This window comes from Euprymna scolopes, chromosome 2 (genome assembly GCF_053919585.1).
Source record: "Euprymna scolopes isolate OS-2025 chromosome 2, ASM5391958v1, whole genome shotgun sequence".
NCBI classification, from domain to species: domain Eukaryota; kingdom Metazoa; phylum Mollusca; class Cephalopoda; order Sepiida; family Sepiolidae; genus Euprymna; species Euprymna scolopes.
Genome location: NC_136483.1, coordinates 173,196,126 through 173,216,532, shown reverse-complemented (window position 1 = coordinate 173,216,532; position 20,407 = coordinate 173,196,126). Strand labels below are relative to the sequence as shown.

Here is a 20,407-nt window from a genome sequence, read left to right as displayed (position 1 = left end):
TCCTGGATGAATGCAGACCACACATAATAGTTCGCAGCAGACAAGATAGAGATAGTCAGCCAGTACCAGGACCAATGGTGAACACAATAAACCCGTGAACTGAAGCTAGGTTCGACAACAGCTTTGACGATGTGTAATCATGTCTTCAGCTGGCACCTCCAGCATATTCATCAATTTTGGAGCGTTTCTGGAATTTTTGTTCTGTGAATGAACTCTCTTGGATTGCAGCAAGCAGCATGACCAAACTAACAAAATCCCCTCTTTAAAAGAGCTTGGTAAAGGGAATGATCCTGAATAATGTTCTGATAGAACCCGAGATAGCGAAACACGAAAGAAGATAGAATGCTAAATAAATAAAATCTTCTCAACACAATGCATACAAAGAATGTTTTTACAAGAAGGAGGGGGTGGCGTTTGGTGGAATGAAAAGCAGAAATGATTCTTTGAAAGGAGAACATGTACGACAAGTGGCAGGTTATCCTCTAGAAAATTTCTACCTAAGTAGTTTTAGATTCAGTTTTATGTATGACACTTTGGTGGGAAAATATTTCACTCATGAAATTTAGCAAATTTTCTAAAATATATTTCTTTTAAAAATGTCAAACCTAAAAATGTTTTAATAATTGGAATTTATATTAAACTTAGACAAGTTTAAACATTATTTTTGTTTTTATACATATATATATGTTAAAACACAACCAAAACCTTAGCCCAATCTCATAAATTTATTTCATCCTATCGAGCCTTTTCAAATGAGTATATACCATATATATATATAGAGATATATACAGGGTGAAGCAGAGCAACTTGCTTATTTGAATTTGATATTCTAAATAAGCAAGTTGCTCTGCTCCACCTTATTGTTATATAAACATGCTCATATCCCGCTGAATTCATTGAACTTTTGAATAGTCAAGTCGCTGCCTGATGATATCTGTTGTTTGATTGAAACAAGTGGCTATTTGTAGCAGCGGGATGTGAGCATGTTTATATAACAATAAACAAGTATTATCAGCTCTTTTTATTGAGTACTATCTAACAACCTCGTTGAATTCATTAGTCCATTACTTTTGAATAAAAAACCCCGAGTATATATATATATATATATATATACACACATACACAGAGAGGTTGTTTGACTGCATCACAGTGCTTCAATATGGCTAGATAAGCAAGTGCTTCAAGATGTGAATGAAATTTAAAGGTCAACTGTCGAAACATTTACAATCACAAGCTACATGAGAATTTAAATTTTAATCCTTATATGGTATTTATATACACATCAAATGTGTAGAAATCATATTAGCATATAAATAAATATAACTATACTATATTTAAAACAATATATTTGAGGGATATTTTACCGTATTTATAACTAGTACTTAGCATAATGCAAAGCGTTTTTGTATAAAGAATCGAGTTGTCTAGGTTACTAGTAGCATAATTCTGTAAACAAATAAATTCATTCAAGCGATATAATTTCCTCCACTTCTGTTGGAGTTTTGTTGGCTCAGATGGTAAGACACCTGACACCACTATTTACAATTAAAAATGATCTGGCATCATGGATACTTATTGGGGTTGAGAAACTTGCTACAACTAGCCACAATGATGAGTCGTGAAACAACAAAACAGCTGCCTGTATATATATATATATATATATATATATATATATATATATATAACTATTTCATTTATTCACATAAATTTACTATACGAAAGTATAGATTTATGCGTAAAGCCTGACGAATCCTATAGCTGCATGAAACGCAGACTATTCAGTGTAGCTTAATCGCCATATATATTTTATAAATTACTATATATATATATATATATATATATATAGGAGCGCTGACTGTCATCTAGACAGTTGAGTTTCAACCCTGGCTTGAGATAGTTGCTGATCTAGCCGCTCGGATGAGCTGTGATACAGCGAAACAATACTGTATTGTGGATGACTATAAATACTTCCTATCTTGGGTTGAGCATATTGGGAAGTGATAAACAAACTTCCACTAGCGCATTAAGTGATGCTCTGTGTAAATAAATGGAGCTTAGATGTTTGGACAATGTTTGAACATTGTTAATTCACATACTCATCTTTGCAGTAGTCAAATAGTGTAACGGTTAGAAGAACTAACTGCTATCTAGGCGGTTGAGTTTCAACCCTGGCTTGAGGTAGTTGCTTGTCTAGCCACACTAATGAGCTGTGATACAACAAAACAGTACTATATGTGGATGACACTATATATATATATATATATATATATATATATATATATATATATACAGCATGTTGTTATCCAAGCTTGTCTGATTAAATACAAGAGTTTTCTTTTTCCTGTACTTTTTTGGTGACCATATATATATATATATATATATATATATATATATATATATATATATATATATATAGTATGTATATTTATTTATACAAACATTATTGGCTACATATCTGCAAACATGTTTCTGCTGCAATACCTTTAGAACTATTTATAATCTGGTTTCTATCCCAATAATGCTGCTTTTCTAAAGGAATTGCAACAGAAACATGTATGTACATTTTTTTTTTTTTTTTTTTTACAGGGGGGGTCACCACTTATCAAGGCCCGGAGGCCACTCAGGGATAAGGGTTATTGCGTGTACAGTAATCAATGAGATAGTATTGTAGTAATCATTAGTATTGGAGATTTGATATAGTGTCTTACTTAAGGGGGCGGTTTGTCAGGAATTTGTTTATGTTGAACTTGAAGACATCCAAGTTGTAATCAGGTGGGAAACAGGCAAACGGAGGAGAGTTCCACAGGCGTGCACTTCTGAGAAAGAAGCTCTGCTCATGGAATCTACGTTTGGATTTAGGCACAGATGAAGAGTGGGGGAAATTATTGACAGTAGTTTCAGCCAGACGGGTGTTTTTCGTGAAAGATTGGTGAGGGGGGGACAAGAGATTGGAGCTCAGACGAGCACTTGTCATGGAAATAACGATAAAACAAAGACAGGCTCACAACGTCTCTTCTGTGGGAGAGAGGTTGCAGGGAAGAGAAAAGGGCATCCCCTCTAAACCACAAAGTCTATTTTGTACTCTGTCAAGGCAGGATAGGCTGTTTTTAGCAACTCCTGCCCAGATGTGGCAGCAGTACTCCATCCTTGGACGTACTTGGCTTTTATACAGATAGAGAATTGCATCAGTAGTGAGATATCTTTTGGAGCGGTAGAAGGATCCAACCAATTTCCCAGTGTCCTTGGCAACAGACCTGATGTACGTGTTCCATTTCAGATTAGGAGTAACGGTCAAACCCAGAAGCTTGTCAAAACATGGAGCCTCACCAAGACGAGAGCCATCCATTTCAATTGATGCCAGATGGGGATCAGAGCATTGATGATGTAAAGATAGAAGCTTGGATTTGGATGCATTAAAAGTGACCAGCCACCTCTTCCCCCACTGTACCATGCGCTCAAGATCAGAGGAGAGAGAATTAGAGAGAACTTTGTCATTTACGGCCTTTGATGTGTTGCCATAGATGGTCATGTCATCATCATAGATGTCAACAAATGATTTAAGTATGTGTTTTAGGAGATCATTGATGTAGATCAGGAAGAGAGTTGGGTCCAGGATGGATCCCTGGGGGACTCCAGCATTAATACTGTGGGCCTCTGATTTCTGCCCATCAACCACTACTCTTATGAGCCTATCGGAGAGAAATGATTTAATGATTGAGAAAACATTTCCAGTGATACCATAGCTGGAAATCTTGTGAAGTAGGCCCTTACGTCATACCTTATCGAAGGCCTTCGATATGTCAAGAGGAATTGCCCTGGAAAGGAAGCCTTTGTCAAGAGCTTCACTAATCCTATGAGATATAACCGCTAGCACATCTGCTGTAGATCTTGCAGAGCGGAAACCATATTGCATATCACTAAGAAGGTGTTTCTGTTGAGGTGGTTTAATACTTCTTTATTTAATATGGATTCCAACAACTTACTCATGACACACAGGAGACTTATTGATCTGTACTGAGAGGGAGATGACTTTTCACCTGAATTCTTAAATACGGGGCATACTGATGAGGTTTTCCAGGGTGATGGAAAGCACTTCTCCTTAAGGCAACGCTTAAACAGTTTTGTAAGTATGGGAGCAAGTTCTGGTTGGAGTTTTTTCAGCACTATAACTGAAATGCCGTCAGGGTCAGTTGCTTTACTGGAATCAAGGTTCTTGATTAGCTTGGCGACCTCATGCACAGACATTTGTATGTTTCATAGCGTGTTGTCTGTTATAGGAGGAAATACAGAGAGTTGATGGCCTTTGTCGCATAGGGTAGAATTTGCTGCAAAGTTCTTGGCAAATAGTCTGGCCTTATCTGATGCTGACAAGATGACCTCAGGTCCATTGATGATAGTTGGGATAGAACGCACGCTTCTGTTCAAGATCCTGTTTGCTATTTGCCAGAACTGGTGGGAACCAAGCCACTGCTCAGCTACTTTGGATTTAACGGACTGAGCATATAGCTCTCTTGCATTTTTTATTACTCTTTTACAGTGGTTGCTGGCAGTCCTGAAAGCAGTACATCTATTACGTTGGTAGCTATGGAAAAGATGATTTCTGTGCACAATGGCAGCAGCACATTCAGGAGAGAACCATGGCTGGTTGTTAGGTTTTTGTTGGAATTTTTTGGATGGTATGAATCGGTTTATGCCTATAATTAACCATTCGGTCAGGTCTGATACTATAGAGGACACATCCTTTTTAAACATGGAATGCAGAGGTAGGTCAGATATGAATGTACGGAAGCTATCCCAGTCAGCCATAGAGTATCGATATACAGTACCGTGGAGAGGTACGTCTGAAGACTTATTACATTTCATTCTTATCTTATCTGTTACAGCAGAGTGGTCATAGGATCCCAGAGGAGATAAATCGGAACATTAACATAGCTCAGGGGAAGTTGTGAGGAAAAGGTCAAGAAGGCTTGCATACTGACCGGTAGTATTGGGCACACGGGTGGGTTCATTAACAATCTGAGTGAGGTCATAGGCAGTGGCAAAATCATGACTCTCCTCGTCATCTGTTTTATTTGAGTGGGTCAGCCATTCCACATTATGGACATTGAAGTCACCGCAAATGTGAATGTTAGCCAAAGGATGAGCAGACAGGATGTGGCCAATTTTCTCAGATATGCTCTTAAAGATAGTAACCCCATTGTTGTGGGGGGCAATAGAGGGCAAATATAAATGCAGTGGTGTAAGCTAGTGCAACCCGGAAGCACATATAAGGTAAATTAGGGTCTTCTCTGGAGATATCCCTACCACATGGAAAGCCACCTTTGATGTAGGCACATATTCCATGCCCATGGCAATCTTGGGGGTCAGATTTAGATGTTAAGTTAGAGTATCCTTTAATTATGAATTCGTCTAGGGAAGTGGTTGGCCAGTTTCACTTAGAAAGAATATGTCCGGTTTCGTCTCCTGTAATTGTGTTTCAACCTCTGGAAGGTTGGAACGTAGACATCTGATGTTGGAGAAGGAGACCTAGTAGTAGGGGTCTACGTTGGAGGATGGGGTTCTAGGTTTATTCGTATTTTATGTAGCCAATAATATTTGTATAAACAAATAAGCATATTATAATTAGTCTCTGCTTCTCACTGACCACACTGGAGTTTCAGTGGATTTAAAACTTTGTTAACTACAGCAATACAAAAATTAATTAAAAAATTATTAATATTTAATGAAAAACTATAGTTTAATTTTAGGCTTATTACAGAGTAATAAGTTGATATATATCCATTCCAAAAGTGCTCAATACTTAGATCGTTTTTAGTAGAGCTGGTACACATATGTGGTTTATTCAGCTTACATTGACAAGTTTGGGGCATTATTATCTCACCAGAGCTACCCTTTTATTCAACTCCAGTTAATTAGAAGAACAGATCTCAGGATGTTATGCAAACCGAAATCTTAACTTACCGATGTAAATCTAACACAATATACAGATACGTATATTATAAGAATTTATTATTTATTTTCAACATAATTTTGGTTAATTTTTTTTACTAAACCAAATAACTAACTAGTTATTGTTACTTCATAATCTTCCCCTTTTGTTTTCATTAACGCGATGTTACAGACAAACTATAGATATATAAAGATATACACAACACGTATTATAATAATAGATTATGAAAATAGAATTCTGGAAAATTAGAATTGTACATTTACACAGAGCATTAAAGTTGTTTCCAAAAAAAAATAAAAATTAAAAAAAAAGCTGCAAAGACCAGTCGCATTAAGCTCGATTGAAATCTCACTTACGTAACAGACAAAAAAGTGACTTTGTAAACATAATTTGCAATATAGAGTCAGCATTTTCTTTTTATTTTACACAAAGAGAAGCTTATTTCGTTTTTTACCTTCGGAAAGGCAGAGGAATCATTATCAGCCACCGGAAATGCATCTTTGAAAGGGTCTTCAGATGCAAAGGGATCTTGGGTGAATGGATCGCCTGGAAGAAATAGTAATGATTGGTAATGTAGACACACACACATACACTCATGATGGACAAGACAGACACAAAGTGCATTTGAGAAGCCATGATTGTCGAAAAAACAGGGGAGATAATTTGGTACATAGAGGATTCAAATTAGAAATACCTACAAATAATGAGAGACATTTTCAGCTCGAAATATATTTCAATAGTACAAGTAGGAATTTCATGATCAGATATAATCAGAAGACCATTTTCTATACATTTGATAGGATATATATGCATATATATATATATATATATATATATATATATAGTTGATGTTATATTGTAAGCGCGGTGAATCAAATTTTTTATAAGGGCAGTTTTATATTTTTCTGGGCATTCGCAATGGTAATTTAAGAGTATTGCATTATTGTTGGTAGGTTCTTTGTATGTTGAAGTTGTGTATTTAGTGGGATCGCTTGAATCTACTAATACGTTGAGAAATGGTGTGTGTGTCTATATAACTTTATTTACTCACATATATTAATTAATATTAATATACATATTTATAAATTTATGCGTAAACTTTAAGTATTTAATTCAACAGTGCTCAATATGTAGGTAGAGCTAGTTAGTAAGTTATAAAATATATATGGCGATTAAGCTACACTGAATATTCCTAGAGTGGATGAAACGCGGAATATTCAGTGTAGCTTAATCGCCATATATATTTTATAACTTACTATCTATCTATCTATATATATATATATATATATATATATATATGGATGTAATCAGCGGATGCAAAAATATAAAGCACACAAATGGGTTAAAGAAAGAAATTTATTGAAGGTTTAAAAAAACACTTCATTGAAAGCTTGAGGAAGGAAAAGGTTTTCAGAAAATTATCTTATTAAATATCCTAAGGAAAAAGAAATTGTGATTCATCTGAAAATTACCTAGACCACTCATAACAAAATATGTTACACATTAATTCTAAAAAATTTTTCAGCGACTATATATATATATATATATATACACTAAGTTAAAGGTAGTCAAACGATAAAAGAGTGCTCAATGAAAAAGAGCAAAATATAATATTTTTATTTATATAGACAAATATTACATAGTCGCTGCACTGAACCTGCTAATGGTTTGGAGAAATTAGTTTATTAAAAAAACAAATTTTTCTGCTATTCAAAACATCTGGTTTTTGATGCTTTGAATAGCAGATAAACTTTATTTCTGTTGCCTAACAAGGAACTTTTGTTTTTTTAATAAACCAATTGCTCCGAAACATTAGCATGTTCAGTGTAGTGACTATGTAATATTTGTCTATATAAATTATAAATAAAATCATTATATATATATATATATATATATATATATATATATATATATATAATGTAGTCAAAAGAAGCTTTGAGTAAATAAATGTAAAAATAAAGAACGCAGTTTAAATTTGTGGAAAAAAAACAAACTAAATTTAACCTATCGCAGACTTAGCACCTACATAATCCAACTTCAAAAAACTTTACAATTACAACAGATATCATAAATTCATATCCTTTCATTGTATCTATTCTTATTTCATCTATTTGTTTTATCTATGCCCCTTACAAATATGCAATTAATTTTTAAATATATTTTCTTTGTATGTGCTAAATAATAATATTATTTTAAATTAGACCTAATATTTGCTAATGACTTTTCCTCTGAGGAGATGAACCTACATCAAAAATCCATGGGTTGAGGAAAAAAAAAAAAATCTGAACTGTATTCTTTATTCAAACAATAAATTTCTGTTCTGAAAAATGATGTTTTTCTGAATGAAATTTAAACAAAAAAAAATATAAGGAGTTAATACTTTTGAAAATTATGAGTTACAACATTTATTTTTTGAATACAATATAAAGTTAATTATTTTCTTATTCCATGGAGTTTCACAAATTGGCTTTTTTTCTTCAGAGGAAAACAGCACAAGAGGTTTTATATACCTTGCGATAATAACGCCAATTTTAGCATTTACATTTTCACTTTAAATTAAATTAATGTTCTACAGACTATAATTTCTAAACTGCAACATTTTTCCAGCAGCAACTTCGTCATAACCCTTCAAAGAATTATAGATCTGAATATTCGTAACCTAAATGTCCGTAGCACAAATGGATTTACAGATTTTTACCAAGTTTCAAGAGTTTTAACTTACTTCATATAATAATGTCCTATCTGAAATATTGAGCATTTTTATCTGGATAGAGTTATCCTATAAATATTAGTATTAATACCTCCATTTTAAAATGACAAGTTTTCAATTCTGAATATAAATATAGATATAAAAATTGACACTGACCATCCCTCTTGAAAAAGCCTGCATCAGGCGAAACGTTATGCGTTCAGGTCCTTCCACCTCCAATCTATTTTCATATCTTAACAATCACACATATATATATATATATATATATATATTCTTTTTTTGTTTTCCTTTTTTATTCCTCCTCTTTATCCTGTTAAGTCTTGACATTTTCCCCCCTATCACTTTCTGTGTTTTGTGTCTAAAATGTCACTTCACCTACCACTTCTCTCATTGTAATTTAGCACTTTAACATTTTTTTTTTTTTATAAATAAAAAAAACATATTTCATTTCTTACAGTTGAGAACTAGATGATTTCGTTAGCACATTAGCTCTATTATGTCCCCTGATGGTGACTTTTGGTTCTTGCCAACCAATTGTCCGAAACATTACCTCGTTCAGTGTAGCGACTATGCAATATTTGTCTATATAAATATATAATATAAATAAAAATATTCCTTTCCTTTTATTTAACTATATGTTTTTGAAACATCACTTTGAAGACAACAAATATAATTTTTTTAAAGTGATTGTGCTTGAGGTTAACAAGTGAACAACAATTTTAATACACACTATTATTTTTTTTTTTCAAATCAAACAATTTTTTGTTAAAATACAAAGGAAAAAAGTTTAAAACTCAACAAATCACACTAACAAATTAATTCAAAACAAAACATGCAAAAATAAAAAGAAATTAATTTCCTAAAATTAATGTTTAAAATCTTTATAAAACAAATTAATAGTTATTTCATAACATTTATTTTATTAAAAAATATTGTATACATTTATATATGAAAATTAATATAATCAAATCGGTAATCCAAAATTTATAACTTTCGTTCAATGACGATAATTAAAAAACAAAAATTAAAAAAACATGTAAAAATTTATTTTAGAAAAATTTTTGGTGCTTGTGTTAATTGGTGACCTTTTTAACCAACGTATTTTAGTGAAAACATTACGCATTCATATAGCATGTTGGAATTAGTATAAATTAAAAAAAATGATCCAGTAGAAAAATAATTATAAGTAAAAATAGAATTTATTGAATTATGGAGTTTTATTTTATTTTTAAATGTGGAAGAGTTGTGCAACCAATTCAGTATGATAGAGAAAGGAGATAACACTTTACTGAAATTAAGGATCAGCCTGTTTCTCAGAACGTAAATGTGGCTAATTTTTATTAAAAATACATCTAGCACATTTCCCACTGAATCATTTTCTCGTAATATTTTAAAATTTATACTAATTTCAACTTGACATGTATGAAAGTAATAATGTTTTTAACTGAAATGCGTTGGTTTAAAGATCACCAATCTACACAAACATCACATGTTCATTTTTAAATTAAAGAAAAAATTTTTATAAAAAATAAATATGATTAAAAAACATAAGTATTTTTTTTTTAATTGCAAAACAAGAAAAAAGATGGTGACATACTTCCTTTGAAGGGATCTTCATTTTGAAATGGATCTGCAGCCGGGGCAACATCTGCACCAGCATTGGCAAAAGGATCTTTGCCTTTAAATGGATCATCTCGAAACTCATCCAGGCTAGATCCATGGCTGAAAGCACCGATGCTGATGGGGCTGCTGCCAGCCTGTTTACAGAAATAAAAGAATAAAAACAAATTTTAGATACAGTGAAAAAAAAAAAAAATCGAAGAAATTAATTGCAGAAAAACAGTTTTTGTTTTGTTTTGTTTTTAACTTCACTTTCAATTTTTTAGAAAATGTTTTTAAAGGAAGAAGTAAACTCACATTACACTGAGAAACAATTGTTTAACTGAAGTTTTGTACTTTTTATTTCTTTTTATTACTGGAGTAACCCTAACGCATCAAATCCAAGAACCCCTCAATAACAATAAGTGTTCATGAGAGGGGAATGATTGCCAGATGAAAGATAAGCATCAATACTATGAAAGTATAATAAGATTTCAGGTAAAAACATTATTACATACCAAGTGTCGTGTTAAAATTAATATAAGTTTTAAAAATTATTTTAAAAAATAATCCAGTAGAATATGAGCTAGATTTAGATTTTACAAAAAAATCATCCATACTACTGTTCCAATATTCAGTATTTTGAAATGGCAGGTTTTTTGTTTTGTTTTTTTGTTTTTTTTACATAAGCATCACCACTTATCAAGGCCCAGAGACCACTCGAGGATAAGGGTTAAGAGTGTACAGTAGTCAATTGAACAATTTGAACAATATAGTAATTGTCAGTAATGGAAATTCGGTAAATTTGTTAACTTAAGTGGAACGGTTCATCACGGACTTGAAGACAACCATATTGTAGTCAGCTGGAAAGCAAGAAAACGGAAGACAGTTCCACTGGCATGCACTTCTAAGAAAGAAACTTTCTTTATGGAATCTACGCTTAGGTTTAGGCACAGATAAAGAGTGGGGCAATTATTAATAGTGTTTTCAGCTAGACGAGTGTTTCTTGTGAAAGTTTCACGAGGGGGACCATAGATTGAAGCTCAGTCGAGCACTAGCCATGAAAATAACGATAAAGCAGAGACAGGCTCGCAACATCTCTTCTGTGAGATAGAGGTTGCAGGGAAGAGAAAAGGACATTTCCTATGAGGCTACGAAGTCTATTTTGAACTCTATCAAGACAGGACAGGTCCTTTCTAGCAGCTCGTGCCCAGATGTGACAACAGTACTCCATCCCTGGACATACCTGGCTCTTATATAGATAAAGAATAGCATCAGCAGTGAGATATCTACTGGATTGATAGAAGGATCCCACCATTTTTCCAGCGGCCTTGGCAACAGATTTGATGTACATGTTCCATTTCAGATCAGCAGTAAAGGTCAAGCCCAGAAGCTTGTCAAAACATGAGGCCGCCCCAAGAAGAGAGCCATTCATTTCAATTGATGCCAGATGGGGATCAGAGCGTTGATGATGTAAAGATAAAAGCTTGGTTTTAGATGCATTAAAAGTAACCAGTCACTCCTTTCCCCATTGTACCACATGCTTAAGATCAGGGGAGAGAGAATTGGAGAGAACTTGGTCATTTACGGTCTTAGATGTGCTACCATAGATGGTAGTGTCATCAGCATAAATGTCTACGAATGATGTAAACATGTGATTTGGAAGATCATTAATGTAGGTCAGGAAGAGAGTTGGGCCCAGGATGGACCCCTGAGGGACTCCAGCATTAATACTGTAAGTTTCTGATTTTTGTCCATCAACTACTACTCTTATAAACCTATCAGAGAGAAATGATTTAATAACTGAGAAGACATTTACAGCTATAACCTAGCTGGAGATCTTGTGAAGTAAACCTTTATGCCATACCCTATCAAAGGCCTTCGATAGGTCAAGAGAAATTGCCCTAGAAAGGTTGCCTCCGTCGAGAGATTTGCTAATCCTATGAGATATAACTGTAAGCACATCTGCTGTAGATCTAGCAGAACGGAAATTGAAAGCAAAGAAAGAAAGGAAGATACGTTAGTTTGCCAAACAGAATTGTAGTAAATAACTCTACCACATAAAAAACATACAATAATATTCCATTATTTGATAAATTTTATTTCACATTATTTTTTTTAGATCATTTTTTGTAATTATTAGAATTTACACTAAAATTGATATAACATGTATGTAAATAGTATTTTTATGATTTGCAGATGCACTTAGAGTATTAATATTAATTATTGGTATGAATTGCATTTGATTGATTATGAAAACGACCAGGTTGTAATCAGCAGAAAAGTAGCCTCACAGTAATGTGTTCCATAGATAAGAAGCCATTGCAATGAAGCGTTGTTCATGAAAATTCTACTGTTGTGGTAACAGTATTATCATACATGATCAGTAAATCTATTAATTGCTTTGTATATGAGACAATAGCTCTTGCCATATCTAAAGTATTTGATAGGGTTTGGCATAAAGGTCTACCTCATAAGATTTCCAGCTACAGAATAGCTAGAAACATTCTCTCAATCACAAAATCCTTTCTTTCTAAAAGGTAGATTAAAGTAGTTGTTGATGGACAGAAATCCAAAGTATTAATACTGGTGTGCCTCAGGCATCAATCCTGGGCCCAGTTCTCTTCCTGATCTTCATTAACGACCTCCCAGACCATATTCTTTGCTCATCTGTCAATATCTTTGCAAACGATATTATCATTTATGGCAACACTTCTAAGGCCGCCAAAGATCACGGTCTTTCTGATTCTTTCTCCTCCAATCTTGATTGAGTGGTGCAATGGGATAAAAAATGGCTAGTAACCTTTAATCCATTCAAAGTCCCACATAAACAAATTCTTAATGAACCGCCCCCTTAAGTAATCCAATCTACCAAATTTCCATTACTAATGATTACTATGATATTATCCCATTGATTACTGTACACTCAATAACCCTTATCCTCGAGTGGCCTACGGGCCTTGATAAGTGATGATTCCTACATATATAAAAAAAAAACAAAAAAACTTCTACCTTTTCACTACCAACACTCATATGCCCATTTTGCTCCAATTGAAATGAACAGCTCCCGTCGTGAAGCAGTGCACTACTTCGGCAAACTTCTGAATTTACCTCTGACTTAAAATGGAGGACCTATATTAAATCCATCACCAAAATAACTCATCCTATTTTTACCCACGCATTTTTTACTGAGCCATTTTTTTCCAATACCATTTTACCTAAGTTATAATCTATAAATTTTAGTTTCTGGTAGTTCAAGATAAATAAATATTTACCATTTTATCATTAGTACCAGCAATAGGAAATAAAGTTTAAAACAACAAGAAAATAAATAAAAAGAATCGGTTTTGGAATCAGAAATAAGCCCAAAGATTTTCCAATTTTGATACTGATCATGACACCCAAAAAAGTTCCAAGTTTTTGGATTCTCAATTCTGATTAATTGTCCAAACTTTTATCAAAACTTGGGAATCTTTGTCGAAATCTGCAACCTGCACATAATTCCAAACCTAACTCTTTATTTTGATCCACATGGGTAGATTATCCTCATTGCCTAAAAGAAGGTTGGAATTTATATCGGCTGAAACATCATGAATATAACAATCAAGATGAGAATAGCAGTCCGAAGAATCTAAATCCAGATTATAAATCTGTGTCTCAACAATTGCAAAACATCAAAATAGATTTTAACAGAATCTTGAAGAATTACAATGAAAATGTGAAAAGTTGTGTGAGGAGAAGGAAAATAAATGGGAGAAAAAAGTGTGTAAAAATTCAGAGCAAGAAAAGAAATGTAAAAAGAAGAAAAAATAAACATAAGAAACATCAGGAATTTACTAAAACTTGCAGAACATGGCAACAGTTCAACTATTTCTAAAAACTACGACTACGAGCAGAAATCTGGTTTTCATGCTGAGACATTAAAGTACAATCTTAGTTTGGAAAAAAAAAAATAATGGTGGTTATCTAGAATTCACCTTATATTAAAAAAATACAAAATAAATACAGAAAAACCTGTATGATGCACATACCAACAATGATATAAAAAGATTATATTCCAAAAATCATATGAATTGATCAAGTAGTTTTTTTTATAAAGAAAATAATTTTAAAACAATTTTAAGTGATGAATGGAAAATCATAAGCATTACAAAGCTGATCTCGCAAATTTGAATTATTGAGGAGTTATCTGCTTGTTTTTCTTCAAGATAACGTGAGATAATCTCTTTTTGCTTACTCATTAGACTAGAACTGGCTGATGTAGTTGCTATAGTCATTTTTGACCCAAGTACTTTCAGATCCATCTGGATTATCAAGGATAATTAAAACTAAATTAATTTTAGGATATTTATAGAAATGTTTTTCTTTTGTTATTTCCTATAGTTTGTATTCTTTTTAAATAGAGACGCTGTATGTAACTATTACTTGAAGAGATTGTCAGAATACAGAGTGGAACGATAAATTTGTCGCCCTAAAGAAAACAACACTGCAACTTTATTTTAACACTTTAATAGAAAAAATCAATTCAGGTAACTTGATTATGTAGTAGAGCTGACATCTATTCAATGTAGCCGCCTTCAACTTCAATCATCGCCTTGATACATTTCCAGAACTGAGAGCACGAGTTTCCCACAAGCGCCACCAGGAGCTCGGTGAATGCTAGGTGGATGGCAGCGATCGATGTTGTGTGAGGTCATGTTGGTGATGTTTTCAACGTATGACCAAACAAAGTAGTCCAGCGGGTTCAGGTCAGAGGAGGAGGGGGTCCGTGAGAGAAGGGTACAAAGTCCTAGCACTTCTTCTGAAGGCAAGCCTGGGTCTCTTTGGACTTGTGGCCTGGCGCCAAGTCCCGCTGTCACACTCAGGATCAGCCAGTGGCCACCTGATTGCACAAAGGGATCACTACACTCTTCAGCGCATCCAGATACACTTTGGTGTTGACTTTCAAGCTGACTTCGTAGATGTGAGGTGGCATGATGTGGCCCTCACTTGAAATCACACCAAAGACCATAACTGTGGCCGGAAACTTTGAGCTGTGCTCTCAAGCGTTGAACCATCTGGATTTGCACCGTGAGGGTGCTGGCAATGGTCCTGTTATCATAACTTGGATAGGTAGAGAGCATGAGTTGTAGAGCAGCGCATCTCTAATGTTGCTCACTGAACATTTTCTCACTCAGACATAATAGAAGGCTCCTATCACTCTTGTACACAACTGGCTAATAAGTAAATGGTCTGTAACAAAAACAAAAACGGTTTTCATCAAATGAAATGGAATCATGTTGTCTTTTCTAGGATGACAATTTTATTGTTCCACCCTGTATAGCAATAGATGTGAAACTGATAAAATATGTTATTCAAATTTGAGTATATCTGGTTTTATGTGTGTCGGTTATTTTATTTACAAACTCTCCAGGAGGGTCAATACAATGTTAAGTATGTGTTTAATGAAATCGTTTCTGTGGAACAAATTGGATTTGAACTTAAAACACCCAAGTTTTCAGTGCATGTCATTAACCATGCACGATGTAAGCTTCTCAAACTTGAGAAAGTACCTCTTATCAGGAAGCCCAAATAGTTTGATCACACACTTTGTTGTCCACCAAACTGACCTGATTCACAAAGCAATAGCATCAGTACTGGATGGCGCAAGAAGAGTGGTGGTCAACTGAAGACATGGCTCGCATTGGTCAAAGCTGACTTGGAAGCTATGATCAGCCCTCGTGGATTTAGTGTGTGACGATGGAATCGTTAATGGTTGAAGTACGCTGAGGAGTAAGCAGTGGACAAACCTGGATGAACCGCTTTAACTCATGATACAGCAAATTCACTTGGAACGAACTCAACCTACACCAGGTGAATGTCATCACCAGTACAAGTACATGCATGTTCGTCAGTTAGGCACAAGTCTGTGAAATTAAAAATTCTGTGTTGAGTTCTAAACTGATGTTAATTTGCTAGAGATATTGCCAATTTAACTCAATAAGTCCCAGGATATATTAGTTTTTTTTTTTTATTATTATTGAGTTGAAACTTTGTGTAATAATCAAAAATAGGTTATAATATACAAATTTAAAGGAAAAAAGTTTTTAATTTATTTTGAAAGTAAAATATTGACTTTCAAGTAAGACACTTAGTACATGTGATATATTTTAGAAATCAAGAAGATATACATTCAAGATAAGATTTACACATTATGGTAAACGAGCAAAGCAATTCACACAGAGTTACATTTCACTTTGGGTAATAAGTTAGTGACTTATGATTGCAAGACTCACTTATATATGTTCATACATTATGGAACAAATAGAATTTTAGCAAATTACATAAAAATTTTAAGTGAGTTCCAACAACTGTCGGAGAATAGTTTATGAATATAAATGGAGTATATCATTTTCTTCAAAATAATTATGCAGTAAGCAGTATTATGTATCATGCTTTAGATTTAAAAAAATAAATTAATTGGTGCCCTATTTAAAGGACAGCAGGACTTAATAGGTCAACTTTAATAGCCTCAATATTTACAATTATGTTCATATATGTTTTTAAAATGTAAAAGAGGTGTTTTCTATAAAAGTTTCTTTTTTTTTTCATCTAATTTAAGGGGGTAAAAAAAAAGGTAATTTTCAAAGCTTCATTTTACATCATTTTATGCATCTCCATAAGAATTGAGTTTGTCTTTCCACTGCACATCAAATAATGGATACAAAAAGAGAACATAATTCAAGATGCAGATGTTTCGTACAAATTCAGTTAAAGAATTTCACTGAGAAAATGTGATTTACATAATTTCTGATTGACAATCAATCATATGTGCAATATATAGAAAACATTCTTTGAAGAGTAAAGTCGGTTTCTGTCTAGAATTCCTCCTATATACAAATAAAACAAAATTAAAGAAAAATATATATGATGTATGTCTTGTGTTGTGTCTATATATTAATGATCTGGCTGCAATCTTCTGTCTTTGTGTGTACACATGTGTGTATACATTCATGGGTATGTGTGTGTGTGCGTCACCTATAAGGAGATCTTAAGACATACCTTTTTTCTCCTTTTCTTGGCCAGTGTCTCCTCACAACAACTCATTCATGCTCCCAAAAAATACGACATTGATATTATTGTTTGGAGAAAATCTTTATTCTGAATTTCCCTCATTCCCTGACAAGTCTCTGCTTTGCTAAATCAATTCAGATCTTTTTTTTCTTTTTTTTGTTTTCTCATCTTGAATCCAGATTATCTCGTTCTGACTGTCTGATTCTAGTTTCTAAAGAATTCTCTGGCTGTAATTACCCAAAAACTCACATATGTAACCTTTATATATTGAGGTGTATGTGTGGGATGGTAGCATCCCATGAATCTGTTTGAACTCAACATGCGCTGCCTCATGACCCCTGCTATCACGTAGGTGCAACGCATCTTCAATAAAAGTCAAGGAGTTTGTCAGTCCTTTCAACCTCTCTGCACTTAACTTGAACAATCAAGTTAGTTCAAGCTAATACCGTCTTAACAACGCACAACATATGTACCCATAATAAAACAAAAAATGATAAACTCCAAAAATCAATAAATTGATCAAGTAGTTGTATTTTTATAAAGAAAATAAAGTGATTCATAGGAATTCATAGGCATTGCTATAAAAATCTCACAAGTTTAAATTATTTAAAGTTATCTCTTTGTTTCTTGAGATTGCTTTCAAAAGGTGTCACAAGACAGTCATTCTTCGGTTAGCCATAAATTTTGATATTTTTTATATTTAAAAACAAACTACTTAATCTATGCGATTCATTATGGATATGTACATCATAGAGCTTTTTCGTTTTTGATATAGGTGAATTCTGGACAACAACCATAAAGTTTTATTATATTTCTTATATGTATTGTTGTGGGAAGCTGCTGAATAGAAATGGGAAGGAAACAACTTGAGGGGTGATGAAGAAATTTTTTTTTTCATAATAGTGGACATCATACTCACAGTGGGCATATTGTTGAATTGGTCAGCCTCACCAGCTGCAGAAGGAAAAGATGCAAATTCTCCATTGACCTGGCCACTCAAGTTGGCAATACTTTGGCCAACCCCCCGTTGCTGGTCGTGAAGATTCTGTAGACGGCTCTTTGTCTGGTGATAGTGGATAATTGTAATGGTAGTGCCAGTGCCAGGTGTAGATGGTAGCAGTAGTAGTGATGCAGATGACCATGGGGAGTGAACAACAGTTGTAGTAGTAGTAGTCAGTGCATTTTCATTAGAATTCAAGGGTCACGATAGAAAGGAAGGAATAAAAATGCAAAAAGTAAGAGACACCTGCTGGAAAGAATTTAAACTAAGGGAAAAAATATCATTCCAAAGTATTTGGAATGCTAAAAAAAAAAAAATAATTACCAAAAATATAATAAATAGAGTGTGTGTGTGTGTATATATATATATATATATATATATATATATATATATACACACACACACACACACACACATATATATACAGGTCATAGGGTTACGATGGTGACAAGTTCCGAACAAAGAACATAAACCAGTTTTCAATGAAAGTCGGAACACACACAAACAAGTACCTATGTCACTGACCTATCCTAATGCAGTAGTAAAGTCATAGTTTATATATATATATATATATATATATATATATATAGTCATGCATGTGTTAGAGAAGATCAGAAAAACAATAGTACCATCGGTTTCAAATTGAAACAAATGGGATGAATATATGGTCACCTATGTCACACTCTCTTCAACATCTGTTTATATTTTTCTATCCAGAAATGGTATCATTTCCAAGAGTGGCATATAGAAACAGAGGTTGAATGGAGTCCAACATAGGCAACCATATATTGGTTCTCTTTGTTTGAATTTGAAACTTGCAGTACCGATGTGGTTCCGATCTTCTATAACACATATCAATAAATATTACGCCCTTATTTTTTTTTAAATTTTCTTAATGATGGAGCACTCTTCTGGTGTTCTCTCTCCACCAACCTTACACAGATAACATAGGACTTAATAGCACACCATATATATGAGGGATATGAACTAATAACAACACTGAATAACTGAATGCAAAAACTTGTCAGTCTCACTAATTCTTTCACTGTATTTAACAACAAGTTCCTGCATAAATTTTGTATATGATTTAAATGTGAAAAATTAGAGACTTGTGTTGTAACCGTGAAATGTATGTTGAGTCCATGATGATCACAAAATGTTGCATGTTGAAGCATTCATTATCATGAAACGTCATTCAAAACTGCCATAACCAGATGTCATAGGTTGTAAGCATAGATCATTATAGGTCAAGACTTATGATAAAAAAAAAATATTGCTGCCAAAGGTGGTTCTACCTCATATTGAAATAAATTTGTTTAAAATTTTAAGATGTTTCCATTATTTTGACTAAACCATACATTGTGTGTGTGTGTGTATATATATATATATATATATATATACACACACACACACACATACATACCATGTTAAAGGTATTCAAGAGTGATAACTACTGAATTTAACAAGGTTATTTAGAGTGCTCAATGAAAGAAAAGCTAGAAATATTTTTATTAATATAAACAAATTTACATGTTCGCAGTACTGGTTATTCTAATGTTTCAGACAAATGGTCGGTTAAAAACAAAATTTGTTGTCCATCTTATAATTTATTCCTCTAAGTATGTTGGCATGCACATTTCTTGACAGCACCTGTTTCATAGAGCAAAATCATTCATGTAATTATTACATCAGTAAATGAATATATTCTGTCCCTAACTCATCGGAAAAAGAAGCACCTAAAATAAATGCATATGGGCATGATTACAAAATCAGAAAATTCGGAGAGAAGTTGCAACTACCTTTTATTTTTATTTTTTTTATTACACCATGCTTCTTCTTCTGATGAGTTAAAGGCAGAATATATTCATTGATTGGTATGATAATTAAATGAATGATTTTGCACTATGGAACAGGTGCTGTCAACATACTTAAAGGAATAGATTGTAAGATGGACAACATCTTGAAATTTAGAACATAGGCTTTTGTCATTTATTTAGTTATATATATATATATATATATATATATATATATATATATATATATATATATTTGTATATTTTGGCAGCAAGTCATTATTTAGACATATCTGATTGAA

The 20,407-nt window shown here is 33.2% G+C and overlaps 1 protein-coding gene across 29 annotated transcripts in view; it reads right to left on the bottom strand.

The window, feature by feature from the left end:
- Window positions 1-20,407, bottom strand: part of LOC145298823 (uncharacterized) — a 433,166-nt gene that overhangs the window by 111,331 nt on the left and 301,428 nt on the right. For 19 of the 29 annotated variants that reach the window (XM_080144357.1, XM_080144346.1, XM_080144350.1 and 16 more), the window contains 3 exons: window positions 18,232-18,375; window positions 10,258-10,417; window positions 6,405-6,496 (listed from right to left, as the gene is read on the bottom strand). In XM_080144357.1, the coding sequence (XP_080000483.1) occupies window positions 6,405-6,496; window positions 10,258-10,417; window positions 18,232-18,375 (396 nt within the window). The remainder of the gene's footprint in view (window positions 1-6,404; window positions 6,497-10,257; window positions 10,418-18,231; window positions 18,376-20,407) is intronic. The other 10 variants (XM_080144353.1, XM_080144355.1, XM_080144362.1 and 7 more) reach the window with 1 other exon arrangement.